The 25315-nt window shown below is 41.3% G+C and overlaps 1 protein-coding gene across 1 annotated transcript in view; it reads right to left on the bottom strand.

Moving 5' to 3' along the window:
* CLSTN2 (calsyntenin 2) overlaps positions 1 to 25315 on the bottom strand; it is a 608204-nt gene that overhangs the window by 362663 nt on the left and 220226 nt on the right. The window contains exon 2 of the mRNA XM_032334718.1: positions 14990 to 15112. Coding sequence (XP_032190609.1) covers positions 14990 to 15112 — 123 coding nt within the window. The remainder of the gene's footprint in view (positions 1 to 14989; positions 15113 to 25315) is intronic.

Genomic DNA, 25315 nt, shown 5'->3' with positions numbered 1-25315 from the left:
CTTATGATTTGTCCCTCTCCCTGATTTTATTTTCCTCCCATTCCCCTATGAGTCTCTGTCTTGTTTCTTAAATTCCACATATAAATGAAATCATATAATTGTCTTTCTCTAATTGACTTATTTGGCTTAGCCTAATACCTTCTAGTTCCATCTATGACATTGCAAATGGTAAGAGTTCTTTTTTGATGGATAAGTAATATTCCACTGTGTATATATATGCCACATCTTCTTTAGCCATTCATCTGTCAATAGAAATCTGGGCTCTTTCCATATTTTGGCTATTGTAGACATTGCTGCTATAAACTTTGTGGCACAGTTACCCCTTTTGTACCCTTTGGGTAAATAATGATTCCATCTATATAACATACTGGAAATGACAGAATTATTCAAAGGGGAACAGACTAGTGGTTGCCGGGAAGTTAAGGAGAATGTGGGTGGGAGGAAAGTGGGTGTGACTATAACGTGTAACATAAAGAATCCTTGTGGTGATAGAGATGTTCTGTATTTTGACAATCAATATCAGTCTCATGGTTGGAATGTTGTACCATGGCTGCCCATGGTGTTATTACTGGGGGAGATGAGGTAAAGAGTACACAGGGTCCCTCCATGTTATTTCTTACAACTGTGTGCAAATCACCATGATTTGAAACTAATTTTATTTTTAAAAAATTTACCCTCTTAAAAGAAATTAACCAGCACTGAGTAGCACCTCTTCTTCCCTTAGGTAAGGTAACTTTCCACTACCATCAGGAATCTCTTTGGATCACCACAGTCCCCTCTAGTGTCCAGATTTCCCTAAAGTAGGCCTCTTCCTGCACTGGCTACATTGAGTGTGGGAGTAGTGATCTGGGAAACACACTAGCTGAGGTGGATTTGCTCCCAATTACATCAGAGGGCCACCAGGAGTCAGTTTTAGCCCCCGCAGTGTGCAATGTGGGCACCATCATGAGACTCCCCTGAACACCTGTGTTCCCCACCCCTACTCCCATGCTGTTAGCTATAGGTTGGAAACCCACTCAGTCCTTTCAAATTAGCAAATATTTACTAGGAGCCTCTAAGCCAGGTTGTATGCCAGGACACAAGGATAAACAAGCTCACTCCTGTATGAGCAACAGACAATTAAATAGATTAAAAGTGTAGCAGAACTCGGCTGAGTCCAGGAGCAGATATGCCAAAAGCAATAAGAGAAGGTGATAGGTTAGCTTAAGCATGAAATACAATATCAATCATTCATTGCACCAACTTTAATTGAATACCTACTAGGTGCTAGGTCCTAGGGACACAAAATAGATTCAGACTCAAGACCAAGGAGAAGGCAGGCACATGGAGAGACAGTGTGGCAAGTCCCATGGCCAAGGAAAGGACTGATCATGGGACGCATGAGGATGCCCCTCAGGAGAGAAGGGTCTGTATTACATGCTGTCAGTATAGGAGTCTTGCTGGGGTGGACATGATCCTGATATGGGGCATGTGGAATTACATGGACACTCTTGCCACTCCCATGCTATCTGGCTGTTCATGCCGGCTTGCATGCAGCTCAGGACCCTCTCTGTAAATCAGGTTCAGACAAATGGAGTGATATTTGACGGTGTATGGGGATGAGAGGAGGGATGAGTGGAGAGTGTCCGTGGAAGTCACATAGCTGACAGGAATGTCTGCTGGTCAGAAGAAAGTAGAACTACAAAACTACAAAAGAAGGAACTCAGACAGTCCAGGGCAGAGTCAGCAGGGAGCACTTGAGTGGGATCTTACTTAGCACAGCATAGCCCCGGCTGGTATATGAAACCATCCCTTATATCTACAACCTGGGAGTCCCCATCTGTCTCTGGAAAGGGAGGAGTTTATGGTATAACAAGGAACTGTAGCACTGGGAGTCCACTGTGGGAACCCCTGAGCAAGAGTTGGCCGGAAGAGGAAAAAGGCCATTTCCTAGTAGGAAGGGAAGGAGGTGACGAAGGGGAGTGCCATGTGAGCTGACCTGGGGCCCATCATCCTCATAGCGGACACTAAAGAGAACATCACAATAATGAGTATCAGGTGGCAAGCGGTGATGGAGTGCCCAGTGGCAGAGGCTGGGATAGATTACTTCCCAAATGGTCCAGCCATCCCACAGACAACTGGGAAGAGCACCAAGTGGGGTGGTCTAAGGGCAGTCTGCAGTGAGTGTTTTTTTCTGTTATTCCATCTCTTTAGGGACTCCAAGAGAGAGGCACACCAAAAGAGAAAGGGCAAAGGGGTGATCTTTGTGCAGTGGACTCAGGGACAAAGAGCATAGTCTTTACTCTTGTAATCCACAGCCTTGCACAGTCAGGAGAGGGGCTTTTGCTAATGTACCCTCACTTTCCAAACTTGTGTTTTTTCTTCTTTGCCCTTGAGATCTTGCTGTTAGTATCATTAATGTATAGAGAGGACTCCTGCCACACTGGGATTCACCTTTCCACTAAAAAAGGAAAAAAAAAAAAACCCAAAACAAAAAAACAAACAAACAACAACAACAACAAAAAAACCCACAAAGTATTGTATTTTAATGAAGTCCATGGCCATCCAAGCCAATCATTACAGAGGATGTCATTTACCATGCACTTAGCTGGAACTTAGATAAATAATAATAATTTTTAAAGTTTGTAGATCATATTGAACTTGGCTTAATAGGCCCTCTTTCCAAACCTCTGAAAGGATGGCTCATAAAAAAGTAATTAGTTTATATAGACTGTCAAGGTTCATGGGGGACAGCTGGCCTTTGATGCCTCTTCTGTGATTACAGGCAGCTACAAGATAATAAAATTGAGCTCTGAAATCACGCCAAGGTATTCAGTGATCTCACGCTGGACACAATGCCAAGCAGAATGAACTATAAATGCCTGCTGTACTCCTCTTCTTTGCTTTGGAATCTCAAACAAGTCTAAGACATTTAGGACTTACATTCATAGGCCCCAAATTCCTATTAAAGTAAAACCATTGACCTTACAAATTCATGTCCATAATTAATATTTGTGATGAGCTCCGATTCCAGGTCTATTCAATATGGCCACTGTTGTAATCTGTGGAAACGGCTTCTGGACAAGGGATTTGAATAGGTATTAACTTGTCTAGGCTTGGCTATTAAACGGTCCAATTACTGACAGTTGGAGCTGGTTTTCAATCTTCACAGATTTCACTGTGATGATCACCGGTTATGGCTTTTTAAGAGGATTTCTTCAATGCTTTCAAATTCCCTGCTCATTCTTAACTATGCTTCCCTCTTACCTGAACATTCTTGGGGTCTTTTTCCTCTTGTAGCTCAAACAATGTCCCTGCCCTCAATATGGAAAGCCATATTAACAGGTGGTTCTCAGTTGATCTCTTTGATTTCCAAGGATAGAAACATAGTCACCTCAGCAGAGAGTGAAAATGAAGTGCAACAAGGAGGATAATTTCATGGAAATCCAAGATCACCTGGAAACCAGGACTACTTGGGAATGGAGCAAGAGGAACCATTTAGACCTTTCCCTCCAGGAACATCTACTTTTCCCTGGGACCAGCTGCCTCACCTCAGTCTGCTGACAAAGGTCTCCTAATTATGATCTGCATGTGTTACAGAAACTTCATTCAGAAGCCCCACACTCCCTCATGGTCCCTTAGCACTCAAACAGGAATACCATTGGCCTGTGTGGCCTTTCCTACCCAGGTAGCAAGTCACAGACTGTAAATAGGTTATTCACTGGTCTCCTTGAGCCAGGTGCCCACTTCTGGTCCAATCACAGTTAGGGAGGGGTCTGAGTCACATGGCCTAGAATTTGGCCATCAGGGGCAGTGAGTGGGAAAGCACCATAAACATGTTTGCATCATATTTGTAAATAAGGCTATAGATTTGGAGTTCCTGATACGTCAGGATGTGTTCAGGCTTGGCGTTTTGATGTCTATATTCTCTGAATTGTTTCTTCAGTAGAAATAAAGGTGTGTTTATTTCACTCTTTTGTATTTTCTGGTTTATTGTATAAGGAACCTTGGCTTTGAAGTGAGGTTTGACCCATTGTGTTATGCTAAGGCTGGACAGAGTCAGAGACACTAATGAAAGTAGGAGTGTTCCCAAGGACTAAAGCCAGGACCTTGTACCCACTCCTATGAGTGCACTAGCTTGGAATGGAACAGAACCAAATGACGGTGAAAGAGATCAGTGCCCAACAAGGAGTAGTACAGGATAGTGGCCTGGGAGCCACTCCTAAGAATCACCCTAAACATGGAGGGACGTGGCACCATTTCTCCAGCAGGATCTCAGGATTGCTGCAGGCCAGCGAGTCACTGCTGTGTGCCTCCCATTCTTCTTCTCTTTGAAAAGGAGCTTGTTGAGGTTTCCCCTCCCCTGGAGGGATGTGGAGAAGATAACTTACCCTTCTAGCTCACAGGGCTCTGGATCAAGAGACCTGCATCCAGACCTGTGTTGGGCTGCAAGCCAGATGCCATGATTAGATGCAACTTTGGGGGATGCCAAAATGAAGTAAGCATATTTTACATGAGGAAAAGGTATGGACAGTTGTAGCCTAAGGGCAGGCTATGACAGAATGACCACACAGATGACCCTAACTTTTCACCCCTCTTTGCCCTTGGCAGTCTACTGCTGTACTGACTCTGGGCTTGGCCATATGATTTGTTTGGCCAGTGAGGCAAATTTGTCCCAAGGAGCTTGCCAAAGTGCTTGCACATATCTGTGCTCTTCATGCTTTTCTGCGATCACCACAGGGAGATACTCAGCCTTGCCTGCCAACAGGCTTAGGCCAGCACACATGGGAGAGAACAATGTCATCCCAGCCAAGGCCACTCTAGACCAGCCAGTCTATAGCCTACTCACCAGCTGCCCACAGATACCTGGACAAGCCCAGCTGGTGCCGGCTGAGCCTGCTCACATTAGTAAAGCTGTCTAATCAACAGGTAGACTCCTAAGAAAGAATTAATGTTTCTGATTTTTGATGCTCCAAAGTTTTAGGAAGCAATTTAGGTATTGCTGTGCAAGGTGTTGCACAGCAATACTTAACTGAGATATCCAGTAAGAATTACAATTTCACCATTACTACTGTGTTCTGAGGAATTTACATAACGTGGTTTACCCTCAGTCTCTCCTTCTGTAAAATAGGAATGATGATAATGCTTATTTCAGAGGAGTGTTGTAAAAATTAAATGATATAGTGTGTGTGAAATACCTAGTACAGTGCCTGGTATGTAGTAAGTGCTTGATAAATGTTAGTTAATTTTCAGTGTTGTGTGCAAGTTGTTTTTTTGTACAAGGATATAAGACCAAGGGGGCAAGCAGGGGTTGAAATCCACCTCTTTCTCTACTTGCCAAGTTGTGTGCTCTAGTGTGGGAGAGTGTCCATATGTTAAGAAAGGGTACCTGTTTCTAATTTTCACAATTACCATATGGGTTGGCACCAGTCCTTCTATTATTATTGGCTTCATTGTTCACTTTTCATCTTGTTTTAGTACAATACTGCTATTAACTCAGAATTCCAGAAGACTTGAAATTCCTACCTTCAAGGGCTTTTCTCAAGCAATCTAGTGCCAGTACGTAAGCTTTCTATCCTAGGACTCCACATCTTTCCTGTTGGGCTGATCAACTCACTCTAGTTTGCCAAGATCTTCTTGGTTATAGCACTGAAAGTCCTATGTCCCAGGAAATGCTCAGTCCTGGGAAAACCAGCATAGTTTGACCCCCTGAACATCCCTCAATTTTCAGCCTGACAGAAAATGACCCACAAATAAACTCTGGGTCTCCCTTAACTATTAGTTTGAACAAGAGCAGGACTTCATCAGAGTCCTCTCAATGAGAAGGTCAAAGGTACAGGTGAATAGCCTCCTACTTCTAGTTAGACTATAGAGCCCAGCCCCTCCTGTGAACATTTATCTTGGACTCTCTTGTTCCTTCTCAAATGGCCAGTTCTTGTTCCTGCCCTCCTTCCTCTGTATCCTGGCTTCTAGTCCTTCCTCCAGCCATCCTGAGGGGGTGTCCCCCTCAGTGCCTGCCTTTGACCAATGAGCACAAGAGGAGCCCATGTGACCACACTCATAGGGGACCCAGCTGCTGCCAAAGAACCCTGTGCGGGTAAGCTTCCACAAAAAGGCCTGGGACATCCGGATTAAACATGGAACCTAATGGAGAAGAGGTGAACATTAGAAGTTTTCAGATGAGAATGGTCATCCTAAACTTACCTAGACTAAGTTGCCATGCAGCAAAAATACACATGGCCTTCAAAATGAAAGAAATGAAAACCATAACAGCAAAAGACCTGGTGGCAGGCAATATGCAGACAGCTTTAGGGGCACTGAGAGAAAGTCTAGGGTGGGAAAAGAAAGAGGATAATTAACAAGAAGAAAGAACATTCAGGGCAAAGATGCCAAACTCATGGACAGCAGAGAAGCTGGGAAGCTTCTCATTCTCCCTCCAGCAGAGCAGCTCCACCATAGAAAGGGGCCACCTCTGTGGCAGGACAGATGTTCACTTCTCTTCTCAGCAAGGCTAGCATTTTGTGTTCCTGGCTCCACGAGCCCAAGGATTATATGGAAGGCCTTGTCCAGTGCTAAGATCTGCCTCCTGAGCTTCTTGGCCATCAGCAGATAGGAAGAAGGAGTAAAAAGTGTGAAATGGAAACACTGGAGTGAATGCAGTGCTCATGGAGGGATAACCAAGAAAGGGACCCAAATATGTTCCCAGCCCCAATCAATCACTATCAAGGCTGGCAGCTGCCAAACTGGTGGAAGGAAGAGCAATACTTCAATTTCAGAGTGATGGATACACCAGGTCGTTCTTTCTCCCAGTTTGCCTGGCAGACCCCTCCACCACCACTGGGACCAGGACCACAGGTAAGTATGGTCCCATAGGCTGCTCCTGGGAACTACAAATGAATGCTGTCATGGCCACCCTCCCCAGAGGACATAAGCAACAACTTGACCAGGTCTTCTGGTTTTTTTACTGGTAGCTCTGCCCTCACCCTGCATTTTTTTCCCCAGCTTTAAAGCAACTTCTGTATTGCCTTGCTAAGTTCTCAAATCACACCTTGCCTACAACTGGAAAGCCTTAGATGACAATCACTACAGTGAAGGAGAGAATTCATCACAGGGATGGAGGCCTGAAGCCCACGGGATGGGTACTGAGGTCTCTGCCACAGGCTGTGGACGGGTGTGGGAGTCAGTCCAGCTCTTACTTTCCATCTATTCTGAACCCCGCCATCTGCTTGAAAATTGGGCGATCACAGTTCATGTCAGCAAAAACATCTGACAACAGAATTTCAATCTGTCACTGAAAATAGAACACATCTGTTTTTTTCACTCACTATCTATGAACTAAACCATAAACATGAAATCCTGACTCCTGTTTGTTTAAGAAAGGTATTTCAAACAAAGTTGTCCACGGCAATGTTATATTTTTTTTTTATAATTTTTTATTTTTTATAAACATATATTTTTATCCCCAGGGGTACAGGTCTGTGAATCACCAGGTTTACACACTTCACAGCACTCACCAAAGCACATACCCTCCCCAATGTCCATAATCCCACCCCCTTCTCCCAAACCCCCTCCCTCCAGCAACCCTCAGTTTGTTTTGTGAGATTAAGAGTCACTTATGGTTTGTCTCCCTCCCAATCCCATCTTGTTTCATTGATTCTTCTCCTACCCACTTAAGCCCCCATGTTGCATCACCACTTCCTCATATCAGGGAGATCATATGATAGTTGTCTTTCTCTGCAGCCATCAAAAGAAATGAAATCTTGCCATTTGCGACAACATGGATGGAACTAGAGCGTATCATGCTTAGGGCAATGTTATATTTTTTAAGTAGAAAAATATTGTAAATGACCTAAATATACAAAAATGATGGAATGGTTAAATAAACTACGATAGGGCTATATGATATATAATTATGTCTTCTACTCTTAAGTAATATTTTAAAATATATGTTGGTCAGCTTGGAAAAGGTCTATGAAAAATGAAAACAAAAACTGAACCATGCGTATGATGATCCAAATTAATAAGAACTGTGTATCTATATATGAATAGAAAAAGGTCTAGCAGGACCTTAGGAATGTGGCTTAATTTTGTTTTATTCCTTATTCGTTTTCATAATTTTCACAGGTACTCTGATGAATAGACACTGGTCCATGTCTTTCTGGTCCTGTTTACTCTTGATTCTCTTTCTGTGAGATCCAAGGCTGTAACCCAGATTGTGGATTCCAGAGAATCCACAGTTCTCTGCAAGGACTGCCACAGACTGACTTCTAGCTGAGGCCGAGAATGCTCAGAGACCAGAGTAGACCAGCAGACACCCTTCCTCGGGCCCACAAGAATGACCCCCACACAAACCAGCTGGAACACAAAGTCCCATCTACCGTGAGGCTGACACAGATGCCCCTTCTGTTACCAAGGTCAGAGCTCAGAGAGCCATGGGGCAGGGCAGACTGAAGATGGTGGATAGTCCTGAGGTGGCTGAGGGAGGAACGAGACCAGGAAGGGATTATTCTATGGTGTTCTACTTGGTACTCAATCATAGGCCTCTCTCATGGTTTTTGCCCCTGCTATGAACTACCTGATCTTTATTTACATTTTTCTTTAAATTGGGGCTTTAAGGGTGCCTGAATGGCTCTAGCGGTTCAGCATGACTCTTGGTTTGGGCTCAGGGTCGTGAGATGGAACCCTGTGTCAGGTTCCAGCTCGCATAGAAATTGTTTGTCCCCCTCCCTCCCTCTCTGCCCATGACCCGCCCCCTTCACACACAGGCACATGTGCTCTCCCTCTGTCAAGTAAATAAAGAAGTAAAATCCCCCCCCCACAAAAAATGGGGGTTTTAAAAAACCCAAATGAATTATTAAAAAAAAAAAAAAAAACCTGAAAAGCCAACAATGGTTGTCTCAAAAAAAGAAAAAGAAACTTAAATAAAATATAACACAGGATGGTACTAAAATTCTACTTCATCAGTATAGCCTGTGGAATGCCTTGAGAGAGCACTTGTTCCTTCTTTGTCAAAAGGAGACATTAGCAAATGTTTGAGAAGGGTTGAGCCTCCCAAACTGCCTTTCTCCTTGATATAATCAGAGACTGGAGAAGAACTTAAAACAGAAAGACCTAGCATGGGATTCAGCACTCTTTAATGTTATGTCCAGGTACCATGTAGATCCTCCACTGCCAAAGAGATATGTAACCCAAACTGGACAACTCGCAGGGGGAAGAAGGCTGGACTTGGAGTCTGAGCATCTGGAATTGAGGGACAAGGCTGAGCCATCCTCAGCTAGGTAACCTTGAATAGTTACTTAATTTTTTAAGTCTCAATGCCCTCATTTGCAAAACAGAATCATGATAGCTCACCTTCTTGTTCCACAGAGTTGGTGTAAGGCTTAGATACAATTTTGTGTGTGCCATGGCTGGCACATACGCGTGTGTGTGTGTGTGTGTGTGTGTGTGTGTGTGTGTTTATAATAAAAGGGCATATGATTTGCAGTAATCTAAATGTGGAACTTGCAAATAATTACTCCACAGGGACAGGTTATGGGTGCAATTTAAGGAAATGTATTGCTAACTAATAGTTATAGAGTTAGGCACAATTCTCAAACTACTTGTCTACATTATCTAACTTACTGCCTCCGCACTGCCATGTGACCAGTCTGGGCAACATAGCTTGATGGGTGATGGCATGAAGCCTTTAGAACAAACTCCAAACTCACTTTTCTCATTTCTTTAACATCATTATCACAGATTATAATCACAGAACTGTAATCAGCCTAAAATGAATAAAACACTGTGGCTTATTGATGATACCAAGAATTACACTTACTGTAATTACTCTCATTTTTACCATTGCTAGGATTATCAGCACTGTGACATGCTAGACATCTACTGGTGTCCAGGAGTGCTCTAGGCATTCGGCAGTCGTATCTTATGTAATCACATACTAACCCAGATGTACAATGTTTACCCCCATTTCAAATATTAGTAAACCGTCCCTCAGAGGAGTTCAGTAACTTATCTGAGACCATACAGCTAGCAAATGACAGACCCTGAATATAGAGCAATGTGTGTCTGGTCAAGCAGGGTGTGTGGCTGTCCACACCCTGCATTCCCTTCCCACCAGAAGACACTGGGGCTGCACAAGCCCTTGAGGAGGATCCCTGCCATCAGGGCTAGGGGACCTGAAACACAAACAAGGACCCTGGGCAGGTTCATGGATAAGGCTGGCAAACACTGAACAGAACCAGGAGGGTGAGCGGAGTCAAGCACAGGGAGGGGAGAAGCTTCTGCTGCAACTAGCTAATCAAACCAGGCCAAATCATGTCGCAGGCAGTTTTCCAGGCAGCCTTCAGAGAGTCACCCAGCCTGAGAAGCCAGCCAATTATGCCTGATCATTCTCTGCTGCCCTGTCCTCACAAAAGACAAGTCCAGACTGGCCCAATGTAGACAAATGAACCATTCTATTATCTCTGAAAGGCAATCTAATTCCCTTCAAATTTAAAAGTCTCCACAGTTTCCTAACAGGCCTCCGTGGGGCTCATGTAGAAATTAATAAGTTCACAGTGTGCTCAGCTTGCTTTCATTATCATTTTTTGCCATGCAATGGACAGGATTTTCATTATCACTTAAGGATTTTCCTGGATCTGATTCTCTAAGAAGGTCATGTCCACAGGGCACAGACACTAGGTTGAGAACTAAGTTAGGTCTAATGGACTTGACTGAGGTCTGAGGGAGTATTCACGGACTAAGAGTTGACACCTCTAGTAATCAGGTGAGGCAGGAATCAAAAGGCAACATCACTGGACTGAACTCAAAGCAAGTGGTGAAAATCCCTGGTTTGCAGTCCCAGTGCATGGCTGGACTGTTTGGGATACTGAGCAAGCTGCTTGGCCTCTCTCTGAGTTGGTTATCTCCTCTACAAAATGGGCAGAGAAAAGAATATGGGAAAAAAAAAAACACATGAATTTATTAAGCTTCTATTATATCTTGAGTCATTATAACATGCATCATAGATATTCTTTAAATTTAATCAAAACAACAACACTGGAAACCTTGCATTATTTTACAGATGCAGATGGTGAGGCTACTGTTATTGGTGACTACACCCCATGGTCACTAAACCACACCATTAGAATAAGCCATACGGGGTCTAGGGAATGAGACCTGTGTGGTGAGAATGGGACAACAAACTTACACAACTCTTCTGGAAAGCAATTCAACATGTTTCCGGAACTTTCTTATTTATTTATTTATTTATTTGTGGAGCCAGACTCAGGACTTGAACTCTCGACCCTGAGATTAAAACCTGAGCTGAGATGATGAGTCAGACATTTAACCAATTGAGCCACCCACGTGCCCTGTTTCTGGAACCTTAAAATGTTTGACCAATTAATTTCAATTCTGGAAATCCACCCAAATGATAGAATCAGAAATGTAAACACATGATAGTAAAAAAGAACTGTAACAGACAAATTGCCTATCACCTCATTCCTGTCAGAATGTCTATCATCAAAAAGACATGAAGTAAGTGTTGGAAAAGACATAGAGAAAGGGAACCCTTGTGCACTGATGGTGGGATTGCAAACTGGTATAGCCACTATGGAAAACAGTACAGAGGTTCCTCAAAAAAACTGTAACTAGAAATACCACATGTTCTAGCAATCTTACTTCTGGAATTATATCCAAAGGAAATAAATTCAGGATTTTGAAGAGATAGCTGCATGTCTATGTTCACTGCAGCATAATTCACAATTGCCAAGATGTGGAAATAACCTAAGTTCTGTCAGTGGAAAAATGGATAAAGAAGATGTGGTATATATATACAATAGAATGTTATGTAGCCATGAGAAAGAAAATCTTGCTGTTTGTGACAACATGGATGAGCCTTGAGGGCATTATGGTCCATGAAATTAACCAGACATAGGAAAACAAATACTGCATGATCTCACTTACATATGGAATCTATATGTGGAATCATTTATATCATATATATAATACCACTTATATGTAGATTCCCTTATATGTGAAATTGACTTTAAAAAGCCATTTCACAGAAACAGGGGGTAGAATGTAAAATGTTAACGGAGGCTCTCTCTGGGGGTAAGAAAACATATTTTTCATACTTCTTTGTTTCAACATATTTTTCACATTTTCTACAATAAAACACTTATTGTCATAATCAGGAAAATATATAGTATAAGCTATTCTATATCCCTGGATTTTGCATTTCTAGGCAAAATGTGATCGTGACTTTTATTTAACTGAATGCTATTTTACAAAGGAAATTTTTCTTAAAAAATTTTTTTAAAGGGAGGGAAATCACAAAAGAAATGAGACAGAGAAAAAGTGACTTGGATGAGACCATCTCCCAGAAAGCTTACAGTTTGCCTCACGGGCCAAATTGGAAATAAAGACCAGGGGGAAAGGGGTGGAAAAACTGACACACAATACAAGAACAGTTGATAACTGGGTTGGGGGGGGGGGGGACTAAAAGCTGCAGTTGACTTCCAGAACTGATGGAGCTGGCAGATACGAATTTTTCAATTTTATGAGAATGATAGGGATCTGAAATAAATCTTCAGTATTTTCTTTTTAAGATAAATGTTTTAAAATAAACGTCTGCAGCATGGATGGATGGCTAGTGCTGTGTCCTGTCTTAGAGCTGGTCATAAATAACACTGAGAAAAATAGCTTTGACCATTCCAAAAAGCACCTTTATTTTTTACTCTTAAGAGCCTGGAAGATTATATTTTGATGCATTAAGTTAGATTTCTTTTTATGCAGCTGCAAATATCAAGAGGAGCATAAAAATTTTCTTCAGATGGAAATAACTACTCAGGGCTTGGCTTAGAAGCCAATCTTAATTTCCAGATGTGTCTGAAAACCAGTGGGCACATCTAATGGTCAGAATACAAATACAAGTTTAAAGGAATTTGATGGATTTATGATTGTGAAACCCTTTGCTGAATCTTCAGGTGAAATAATTAATTGTTCTGCTGCCCAATAACTAAGAAAATAAGTAACTTCTGTAAGTCCAAACTTAAAAATATCAGTTTTGCTCAAACCGCCCCCACCCAATTTGGGTTTGTACATTAAGGAACTTATAAATTTACAGTGGGACAACTTATTCAACAGCTTCAGTTTCCTATTTCACTATTGGAGGAGAACAGGGCTATGCTGAGGGTAGACATAAGAAAGAATCAGACATATCCTTCATCTTTAAAGTCTTAGGTTCACTACACTAAAGTGAATTAATGGCATGCATTTACTTCCTGTTTGATGTGTCATTTTTTTTTTTTTCTGGTTATGTTTTAAAGAGGAGTTACACACTTGAAAATAAAGGTGAACAAGAGGACCTGCTTGGTGGAAGGACCTCTGCACACAGGCTGTAGAGAAGGGTTGAGGGAAGCCAGGAGCACACGTTCAATCTAAAGAGGGAAACCATGACTCAGCCCTGTATTTCCACTCTGGTTCATCAAGATAATCCAGATTCCTGTCTTTTTATCCTAAATCTCCCACTTTTTAAATACTGTCTCTTATTTTGTTAAGCACATTGTGCATGCCAAACCAAACAGTTCCAAGATCCAAAGAGTTTTGCCAGTGTTTGTTTTAAAACCTCATTTCTAGGGGGTGATTAACCCTAGTATCATCTAGTTATGTCCAAGACGGGAATGCATTGGAATATTCCCAGTCTGGCAAAGAAGGTCTAGGGAAGACAACTCATCTTTTGTGGAAAAAACAACATGGAATTCACACTTCCAAGTGGAATTTTGTTGAGCTGGGACCTATGAGGGTGGCTGGAAGATGTATGGAAATATCCTAATTCTAAACACCAAGGAAGTCACAGTTAGGTGCCCTTGGTGGTTATCATTCTACATAAAATAAAGATAAAGCCTTCTTGTGAGAGTCAAGATATCTTCCCCATGCTCTGCAAGAATGCTTATGAGTTTATCTTCACATAACGCTGAATTTCCCTGTTTAACCCACCCCCTCATTCCTTACTTTACAATGTTCTGTAATGAAAAAAGGGCCTTCATAGAGCTTATCTCTTAAAAGTGTGAAAGAGCCAATTTTTTTCTGCCCAAGTAGCTCATAATGTAGCAGACAAACTGTCAGAAAAAATAGACTTCATCATGGTGAAAACCTTAGCCTGGCACCCATCTATCATAAAGCAATCTTCTAGAAATCTTGAAAACTTTCATTAAATTTCCTGTCTTTCTCCTGACAGTTATAAAATGTTAACAATATTACTCATGATGCAGGCATCTTCAGAAATTCTTTGTCCATTCCCTCCTCCCCCTACCATCAGCCATCCCCTTTTCTTCACCAAAATCTGTGGAAACATGAGACATAGCCATATTCTTCACACATCCTTCTTGAGACCTGGCCCGTGCAGGAAGTTAGAGAAGGAAGTAGTCATAATTTTGATGATAATGAGAAGACTCTCTAGCTACAAGCCACAGAGGGCAAAATGGCACTGTGTTCTGATTCTTCCATCAAAGCCACACCCACTGTGAAGCTTGAAGGTACAGCCCTGTCCCTACTCTCAGCAAATATTTCCTGGTCCATTTTTTTTTTCCTTTTCTTTTGCCAATCTACCAAGCTATAAGTCTTCACCTGTCCTTGATATATGTGTAGTGGGGACAGTGGGTCACATACTTAATCTGTCTACAGGTTATCTTTCTAGAGGGAAAATTATTCCCCTATGGACCTTACTAGCCCAGCTTTTCCATCTCCAGAGGCCACTGTAGCAATATACCATCTCTTAGAAGAAGAAATAAAGGTCTTGCCCTGGAGGCAATACCCCAGAAAAAAACCCATAAGTCAGAAATCAGAACCACACCAGATATCAGAACCGTACCAGCAGTCAGAAGAGATATACAGCTTTGAAATCACAGGCTGATCTATGAGACACGCAGGGGAAGATAACAGCAATACAGCCCGAGCCTGCACTCTGTGGAGGCTTCCCAGCATGCCTCCCAAGTGAGCCAAGCCCCACCGCAGTAAGCTACCATCTCACCTGCAAAAGGAACTGGTGCGTCTTTATCCAGGGCGACAAGTGGTGGGTCCAAAATGACTGTGTCATTGTTCTCAGTTATGACTCCGTGATATGAAGTCTCAATCCATGGTTTGTGCTTGTTGACTAGAACACAATGGAAAAACAAAACAAAGATTGACTTTCAAGATCATCACTTGAATAGCTAATCCACAATAATATTAATATTGCGCATTTGTTCACTCATAGGCTCTCATCCAACAACCACATGAGAGACATAGAGCATTAGTTAGTTCCAGTTTATACCTCAGTAACCTTTAGAAAAGTGAGATTCAGAGAGAAGCTCAACAATTCATGTGAACACAAAGAAAGTCAGGGCAGCACTGAGACTCAAACACATTTTGGGGCTCTAGACCATGGATCTTTCACCTTACCAAAATCCCATTATTTCTATTTCTGGATGCCCAGTATAGATAGCTACTGTTAAAAACTAACTAAAAGCTTCAATTCTTCAATACTACTGTCTATTAATAGATATTTCAGGGTTAAAGTCCATTATCAATCAACAAAGTAGCAGATCATGGCTGTGTGCTTGAATTTCTGACCTCAACCTAATCAGATCCATGATCACAAATTGTTACTGTATTTCATATATACACCTATCTGTATAAGTACCAACATATGTGTAAAGATACAGCAGGCATTTGAATATTTTCTGATCACATAAAAACTGTGTCTATCCTCACAGTCTAAATTACCTAGCAATTTAAGTTGTTTTTCAGTAATTTGACCAGGTAAATCATATATTGTCTAATGGAAAATTAATAAACTTAAGATGAATATCAGATAAATGTTACTGGTTGAACTGTGACCCTGAAAAAAAGACAGGTTGGAGTACTAACCTTGGAATGTGATCTTATTTGGAAAGAGGGTCTTTATAGGGGTAGTCCAGTAAAAATGAGGTCATTTGGGCAGGCCTTAATCCAAAATGACTGGTGTCCTTATAATAAAGGGAAATTTGGACACAGAGACAGACGAGTACACATGTGAATGCCATGTGTTGCTACCAGCCAAGGAACTACCAAAAGCCAGGAGAGACACCTGGAACAGATCTTTCCCCTTTACCTTCAGATCAAGCATGGTCCTGTCAACAACTTGTATTTCAGACTTCTGGCCTCTAGAATTGTGAGACAATAAGTTTCTGTTCTAAGCCACACAGTTAGTAGTATTTTGTTAAGGCAGTCCTAGCAAACAAATACAGGATACTTATGGTCAACAGGCTCCTAAGAGGTAGAGAATTTAAATAAAACTTGTGCTAGGGCTGGTGCAATATTCCTATGTGAATATCCCATGTCTGTCAATTCCAAATTTGTTCAGGCTCAGGCATCCCCTCTCTGGAAGACTGCAGTGGCCTCCTGACTGGTCTTCCAGTAAGAAGTCCTATCCCACTGCAATTCATGTTCTACACACACATCAAAAATAATCTCCTCAAATATTAACCTGATATTATAGGGTTAATATTATATTAGGTTAATATTATAACCTAACATTACTCTATTGTGGTATCTTTGGTTTGTCCTTTCCCCCCTCACATACACTCACACAAATCTGAGTGCAGAGTAGGTGCTTTAAAAATGAAATAATATGTTAGAGAGAGTCCTAGAATAATCAAAGATGTCCTGATGCCAATTCTCACACCCTGCTTCGTAGTTTGAAAGATGTTGTCATGTACATAATGCTCCCCACAGCAACTTAAGAGGTAGGTGTGATCGTTATGAAAATGATGAAGAAACCACTTTCACAAGACATGACTTTCCCAAGATGGTCCCAGGGTTAAAACCTAATAATTGGGAAGACCAAAACTCTCTCATACTGAGTAATATACAAAAAGCACACACATATGTATGCGCGCACGCGCGCGCACACACACACACACACACACACATTCATACTATACTAGTCATGTATATTATAATCTATAACACACATTATATAATACATATGCATATTATAGTATATAATTTTCAGTAGCCACTGCAAAGCAAGAGCTTATAAAATTGAGAACAGTTCTGCTGCCATGGCTCCTGTCCCTTTCCTCCACAATCATGCTTCAAAAGGTCAGTTAAGAGTTGCTCTAGGATGGTTGGTAGCCTCAAGCTGGCCACCATTTTGCTTCTTCTCACCCATTCCACAGCAATCATGAACTAATCAAGAGCCAGTTTAGTGCGGCGGGGGCATATGCCTTGTTCTTCTCAGGTCTTGGCTGCTGAAATCCATTTCTGCAGATTGGATTGTGCCCAGGGCAGAGAGTGGCTCTGCCCACTGCAAGCCTGAATGGGACAGCAGGCTCCTCCATGCTCACATGCTGGCATTCAAACCGGTGCTTCATTATGGACCCTGGAAAAATTACAGCCACCCTGGGCTGTCCCCACACGCCTTTGCTCTTTTATTAGCCATCAACACAAATGCAATGTAAATAATTTGCAGCTGTTGGGAGAAACAATTAATCTTTTTTTCCCCTTTAATTAAACCTAAGGGCCTATTCATTAGAAATGTGTATAGAGGATATGCCACAAGCTTATCCAGTGTTTCAGATTCGCTGTAGCGCTCGACTGGACGACAGGCAACCAAATCTAGAGTCACAGTTTCTGGGTTTCAGGCCCGGCTTGGCCACTTCAGGGCTGGCTCAATGTGAGTTACTGGGCCACTCAGAGTGTCAACTCCCTCAACTGTAACATTGGAAAAATGGTACCACTTGCAGAGTAGTCATGTCATTCATATGCCCTTGGCTGGAAACACAGTTCTCGACCTTTCATTACTCAGACTCACTACCCTGCTCTCTGACAGCATCAGCAGGAGAGGGGACAAGGACCTTAGAGTTGAGGTTCTCCCCTCAGGAATGGGGCTAAATTTACTTCCTTCTATCGATAGGCCTGCCACCCTTTTCTCCTTTTAGAGAGTACCTATCACACATTAGGCATTTTACATACATACTAGGCATTTTACGTACATTCATTAATCCTCACTATGATCCCATTAGATAAGATTTTATATCTCATTTTGCAGCTGAAGAACTGAAGCTCAGAGGCGTTTAAATGTTTCCTTTTTATAAGATAACAGTGTTAACATCCCTAGAGTTTCCTCATTCTTCTCCTACCTTCTAACTTACTTTATATCTTTCTTGACTTTTTCTTTGCCAAAGTTGTTAAACATTTGCATTTTGATATGTAAGCAAAATTAAATCTCTTTTGTTTTGCCTATAGATCAAATCCTCAGGGTTGCAAGCCAATAACTTAAATTTACATTATTTTGACTATGAGACCTTTGTTCATGGCTGAGCCAAGTACTATGCAAGGATAGCTTTTGCTTCTTAATGGTTCAAGTGTCATTCCACAGGTGACATTCTTTATATCCAGACTGTGACCCTTTCACACCATCCAATAATTAAAATATTTAAAAACAACCTCCTTTGTATACTCTTTGTTTTCTGAACATATAATTGTCTTTTTTCTTTTATTGAAATGCAAAGAAACTTTTCCCCACATGCCAACCATATTACAGCTTTATTACAGCTTTTTAATCATTCCATCTATTACCCATTCTTCATTTGTAAAATGGAGATACTTAACTTCATAGGAATGCTGTAAAATTTGCATGGGATCATTTAAGCAAATCTAGTAGCCCTGATATGAATAGATATTGAAATATCTTAAGTTCCCCTAAGCCCATCTCATCCTTCTGAGTGGCTGAAATATGGCCTTGCACTCTCAAAGATATTTAGCCCAGTTGCATTCATTCAACAAGTATTTATGGGGCACCTATTATGCAAGAACAGATTAACCATTGAGGGTAAAATGGGGGTGGGGTCCCTGAAAGGAACATTTATCAAAATTCAGCATCCATTCATAACCAAAATGATCAAAAAATGAGGACTAGAAGGAACTTTCTCTATCCGATGAACAACTTTCTTAGAAACCTATAGCTAACATCATGCTTAGTGGTTAAAGAGTGAATACACACACACCCCTAAGAGCAGGAAGAATACACAAGGATGTCCACTCTTACCTTGTACTGTACTATTCATATTGTACTGGAAGTTCTAACCCATTCAATAAGGCAAGAAAAAAAATAATACTGTAAGTTAAAAAGTAAAATTGTCTTTACTTGCAGAGAACCTGCTCTTCAGTGAAGCAAATTCTATGGGATCTGCTAAAATGCTACTAGAACTAGTAAGTGAGTTTAGGAAGATCACAGTACATAAAGTCAGTATATAAAAATCAATTATATTTTTATGGACTAGCAGTAAACTATTGGAAGTTTAAATTAAAAATGCTAATATGATGATATCAACAACCATGAAATACTTCAGAATAACTTTCACAAAATGCATGTAGTATCTGTACACCAAAGACTCTAATAAGATATTGCTGAATGAATTTAAAGAGGACCTGAAGGGCGCCTGGGTGGCTCAGTGGGTTAAGCCGCTGCCTTCGGCTCAGGTCATGATCTCGGGGTCCTGGGATCGAGTCCCACATCGGGCTCTCTGCTCGGCAGGGAGCCTGCCTCCTCCTCTCTCTCTCTCTCTCTCTCTGCCTGCCTCTCTGCCTACTTGTGATTTCTCTCTGTCAAATAAATAAATAAAATCTTAAAAAAAAAAAAAATAAAATAAAGAGGACCTGAAACAGTCTGAGTGGAGAGATAGACAGTGTTTATGATTTGGGAAAGCCAGGATAGCTAAATGTAAATTTTTCCCTAATTGTCAATGCTACCCAAATCAAAATAATAGGATTTTTTAAGGATTTTTATTATATTCAGTTAGCCAGCATATAGTTTATCATAAGTTTTTGTTATAGTGTTCAACCATTCATTAGTTGCATATATGCTAATTCTAAAATTTATATGAAAATGAAAAATTCTGATATAGCCAAAACAAGTCTGGGAAAAAAAAGGCGGGGGGGAAACGTTAGAAGACTCACACTACTTGATTTTAAACTTATTATAAAGCTACTCTAATCAGGTGGTAAGGTATTAACATAAGACTGACATACAGATCAACAGAAAAATAAGGCATGTAGAAAAAGACACACATACACATGGTCAATTAGTTTCTGACAAACTTTCCAAGAAAACCCATTGGAGGGGAAGGATTTTTCATTTATGCTGAGAAAAACTGGATATCCATATTAAAAAATAATTTCAATTATACTGCACATTATACACAAAAATTATCTCTAAATAGATTATGGTCCTAAATGTGGGACTTAAAAATTGTGAAACCTTAAAAAAAAGTTGTGGGGTCACCTGGGTGGTTCAGTGGGTTAAGCCTCTGCCTTTGGCTCAGGTCATGGTCTCAGGGTTCTGGGATCGAGCCCCGCATCGGGCTCTCTGCAGGGAGCCTGCTTCCTCCTCTCTCTCTGCCTGTCTGCCTACTTGTGATCTCTGTCTGTCAAATAAATAAATAAAATCTTTTAAAAAAATGTGAAATCTTTAAAAGAAAGCACAAAACAAAAGCTTAGAGTCCTTGGGTTAGGCAAAGGTTTATTAGAAGGGACAAAAAGAACACTGAATAAAAGATAAAACTGATCCATCAAACTTAATAAAATTATAATTTCTATTCTTTGAAGAACACTCTTCAGAAAACATTTTTTTAAAGCCATAGACTGGGAGATAATATTTGCTATACATTTCTCACAAAGGACTTATATCCAGAAACATACAAAGAACTCCTGCAACTCAATAATGAGAAAAATAATCTGTTAAAAAAAAAACGGGGGGGGAGAGCAGCAAAAATTTGGACAGACCTGTCACCAGAAGAAATAAGAACATGAAATGATGCTCAACATTAGTAGTTATCAAGGATATGCAAGTTAAAGCCACAATTGGATGTCACTACACCATCACTAGAATGGTTAAAATAAGACTGACAATACCAAGTTCTAACAAGATGTGAAGCAATTGAAACTCATACACTACTACTGGTATGAATGTAAAATAATACAGTCAGTTTGGAAAATAGTTTAGCAATTTCTTATAAAATGACTCAGCAATTCCATTCCTGGGATCTGCCCAAGACAAATGAAAACATAAATTACTCAAAAAGACTTGTATGTAAATATTCATAGAATCTTTATTCAGAATAGTACCAAACTGGAAAATAAAATGGCCATCAACTAGTGAACGGATAAACAAATTGTCATGTTATCTATATAATGGACATCTACTCAACAGTAATAAGAAATCATCTACTGATCCATACAACAAAATGGTTGAATATCCAAAACATTCTTCTGGTGAAATGAAGTGAAAGAAGTCAGACACAAAAGACTACAGGCTATTTGATGCCATTCATATGACATTCTAGAAAATGCCAAAGTATAAGGACAGATTATGGATCAGTAGATGCCAGGGTCTGGGGGTGGGGTAGGGTTTACTTGTAAAGGGACATAAGGGAACTTTTGGATGATGGAAATGTTCGGTATCTTGATTATGGTGGTGGTTACATTTCTGTGTGCCTTTGGCAAAACTTAGCAATCTGCACATATCAAAAGGTTGAATTTCATTCCATATAAATTATACATATAATTTATAATGTGGTAAGAATAAAGTTCTTATCCTCAAGGGACCCTCAGACTGGAGAGGGATCCGTGATAACCAGTATGGCAAGAGAGAGATAAGCAAAGAAATAGCAGGGTGTATGGGAAAAGAAAGGAGAAGCAGTAATCCGAGCATGGTAATCCAGAATTACTTCCTGAAGACGTAGATTTGAAATCATGAGTAGTATGAATTAAGCAGGTGTAATGGATTCAGGGGTCCCAGGCAGAGGAATGTGCATGGGGAAAGACCAACGGAAAAAGCACCTGGCGACCCATAGGGGAAATGTGAATAGTTAGGTCTGGCTGAGAATGAAGTTCGAGGGGTAAGTCCTGCCAAGAGGCTGAATGGATAGACAGTTGTCTACATCACTAGGGATTACTGGCATGTATAGATTCATCCAAGAGCCACCTCCAAACCCTGGCTTTATGGATACCAGAGAACCAACTCCTTTCCAAAAAGAAGCAAGAGGGGTTGATGCTTGTGCCTTGGCTGTCGTTAAACAATCTGTTCCCTCCCCTGACAACTGTTCTGCCTTTTTTTTTCCAATAGAGTGAGGCCAGTCAGCTCATTCTTTGTTCCATTTGGATGTAACTTCAGAAGAACTGACTTTTAATCAGTTCTTCACACGAAAATCTCCCTTTTCGTTATACAACTCTTCTTGAGGCTGAACTCTGTCATATCATGCCCCCTTAGGACTGCTCCTTACCTCTGTCTGGATCTTTCCCATGCTGTTTCAGCATCTGGAGAAATGTCTGTATCTTTGCACTCATACAGAGGAAACACTAGTGTGATATTTCTGCTCCATTTACAGAGAAATTAGGTCTTACAACCCAATGCGTCTTTAACTAGAGTGCAGATGCATTCTCAGGAGCACTCCTGGCCTTCTCTCTTTGCCTCCACCTCTGAAAAAGTGCATTAACACTCAATCCAAGCAGCCAATGATTTACCCATTCAGTCTTTCTACTCTTATCCTAAAGTTGACTCTCAGAACTCCAATACTTACTTCTGGGTAAAAGTGAACTGCTAGTAAAAAAACAAACAAACAAACAAACAAAACAAAACCAAAAACAATACAAAACAAAACAAAAACCCATACCGTACTGATTACAAAATGCTCTAGAGAGGTTAACTTACACCCTAGTAATAGGTCATTCTTGTGGTGAGGCTGGTCTTTTGCCTGTGATGCCCAACTTCTCCCTTCTAACCTGGTGCTCTGGCAGAGGTGCTTAGACCCAGGTGGATGTCTAACCCCCAGGGGAAATCAATGGATGGAATACGCTGGACGTTGGTTGGATCTTTCAACTTCATTGAGGAGGCAGGCTCAAAACCTATAATTTATTTGTTGATAGATACTTTAAAAAAAGATTTTATTTATTTATATATCCATTCATTTATTTTAAAGAGAGAGAAAGCTTGAGCAGGGGAAGGAGCAGAGAGAGGGGGGGAAGGAAAGAGAGAATCCCAAGCAGACTCTGCACTGAGCGCAGAGCCTGACATGGGGATTGATCTCATTAACACTGAGATCATGACCTGAGCTGAAACCAAGAGTCAGACACTTAAATGACTGAGCCACCCAGGCATCTCTGGTGATGGATACTTGAGATAAGAGGCCATAAAGAGTTTGGGTGGCATACATGTAATGATCACTCAAAGCTTAGGGGGAGTTGAGAAGCCATTAAAACCAGAGAGCGCTAATCTACCAGGAAACAGGATCTGGGACCCAACAAGCAGAGAGAAGAGAAGTACTCCAAGCAGCTGCAGGAGATACAGAGGCTGGCCACCCAGCCTCTTGTTTTCTAGTCGAGGACCTGCTCAGCCTTCATGGACTCATCAGTGTGTGGGGGGTGTCTGAAGTTGCCAAGTGAAGTTTTTCATTCATTCTGTCCAGGCACCACTTTTTTTTTTTTTTATTTGTAGTAGTTTGAGCAGCATATCTGTTCTTGCAATAAAATAATTCTTAACTACAATAATTGAAATAACATTTTTTTAAATTATTTTCATTCCCTTCTCCAGGAACCCTCTTACACTGTTGGTGGGAATGCAAGTTGGTATAGCCGCTTTGGAAAACGGTGTGCAGATTCCTTAAGAAATTAAAAAATGGAGCTACCCTATGACCCTGCAATTGCCCTACTGGGTATTTACCCCAAAGATACAGACATAGTGGAATGGAGGACTATCTATATCCCAATGTTCATAGCAGCAATGGCTAGTCGCCAAACTGTGGAAAGAGCCAAGATGCCCTTCAACAGACGAATAGATAAAAAAGATGTGGTTCATATATACAATGGAGTTTTATGCCTCTGCTCCAGAGTTGAGGGCAGGATTGGACCCCTGTCCAGGTAAGAAGTCAGCTTGCCTACAGGCAAATCTGATACTGCACTTTCCTGCTTAGGATCCATCAGCAGTAACCCTGCCTTCAACGGCAAGATCAGATAAAGCCCCCCAAAGGTGCCAGCTCTCGACTACCCATACCTTTGCCCCTGTTGCACCATCTGCTCCTCTCCTCTCCTTCCTCCTGACTGCAGCTTGTACATCCTTACAGATTCAGCTCTAGCTCCACCTCCTCCCATGGTCCCTCTCTGCACCTTGTATCACCCTGTACCACCTGCTGTCATGCTACAGGTCTACTGCATTGTCCATAGCTGTTTCCTGCCCCTCTTCCCATACAAGTATAAGTATTAGGGGGAGTTGAGAAGCCATTAAAACCAGAGAGCGCTAACGAGGCAGGACGAGGCAGTATCCTGGTCACAATGATATCCACAGGACCTAACACAATGCCCAGCATGTTGGTAAATGAGGTGAGCACACCGCTGCCTGGCTGGCACCTCCAATGCCTGAGGCGATTAGTGGTACTTTAATTCCAGTGAGCGGGTATTCCTACATCACCCAAATAGAAAGAGGGCGTGCCTCCCAAATCATAAGGTGACATTTGCCATCACTTAATTAGAGGCAATGTATCTTTCTTGCTAGAGGTACCAATTAGAGAGTTTTAAATACAAATCCCATGTGTGTGACTCACACATGCAAATACTCACAGAAGATGAGGGTTACATTTCACTGTTTTAATTGGGTTGAAAAGCATTTGAGGAAAAGATGACTGAGTTGTTAATCCTTAACTGCTTGATAAATGCTTGCAGTGAGGATAGCATGTTGCTTGCCTTCCCTTCCTACCTCCTTTCCTTCTATCCATTTGCCCATCCATTTATTCACCATTCCTATTTTTTCTTCCCTTCCATATGTCATTTCCCACCCATAAATAATTATTTGGAGTGTGGATTCTCTCAAAGTCCTTACCCCAGCCTGGGGATGAGCCACATGCCATTATCCTATTGGGTACTGGCAGGTGGGCCAGGAGTAAGGCTAGGGAGAAATGTGTACTGAGGGGTTGTATAATCTTACAAAAGTGAGTTTCATTTGTCTCCACATAAGCCATCTGGACAAAGCCAACTGTCCAAAGTTTGTGTGAAGACAAAGCCTGAGATTGGGTGCAAGGGGGTACTGGGCTCCTTGTCATAGTTCTGATACCATGTCACCAACAGGGTCTTTTAGGCAAGTCTTTCAATATTTCCAGACTTCAGCTCCCACCCCTTTATAAAGTGGAGGTGATACCAATTCTGCAGGGTTAGCAAGAGGAGGATAAAGTGAGACCCTGAGTCAGAGCTGACTCAGTAACTAGCATGTCGTATGTCCACAGTAAGGTGTCCTTGATTCTGAAGTTCAGCAACCACAGGCTGTGATAAGGACCCACATGGGACC

Source organism: Mustela erminea, chromosome 1, assembly GCF_009829155.1.
Source record: "Mustela erminea isolate mMusErm1 chromosome 1, mMusErm1.Pri, whole genome shotgun sequence".
Taxonomy (NCBI): Eukaryota; Metazoa; Chordata; class Mammalia; order Carnivora; family Mustelidae; genus Mustela; species Mustela erminea.
This window is presented reverse-complemented; position numbering and strand designations above follow the sequence as displayed.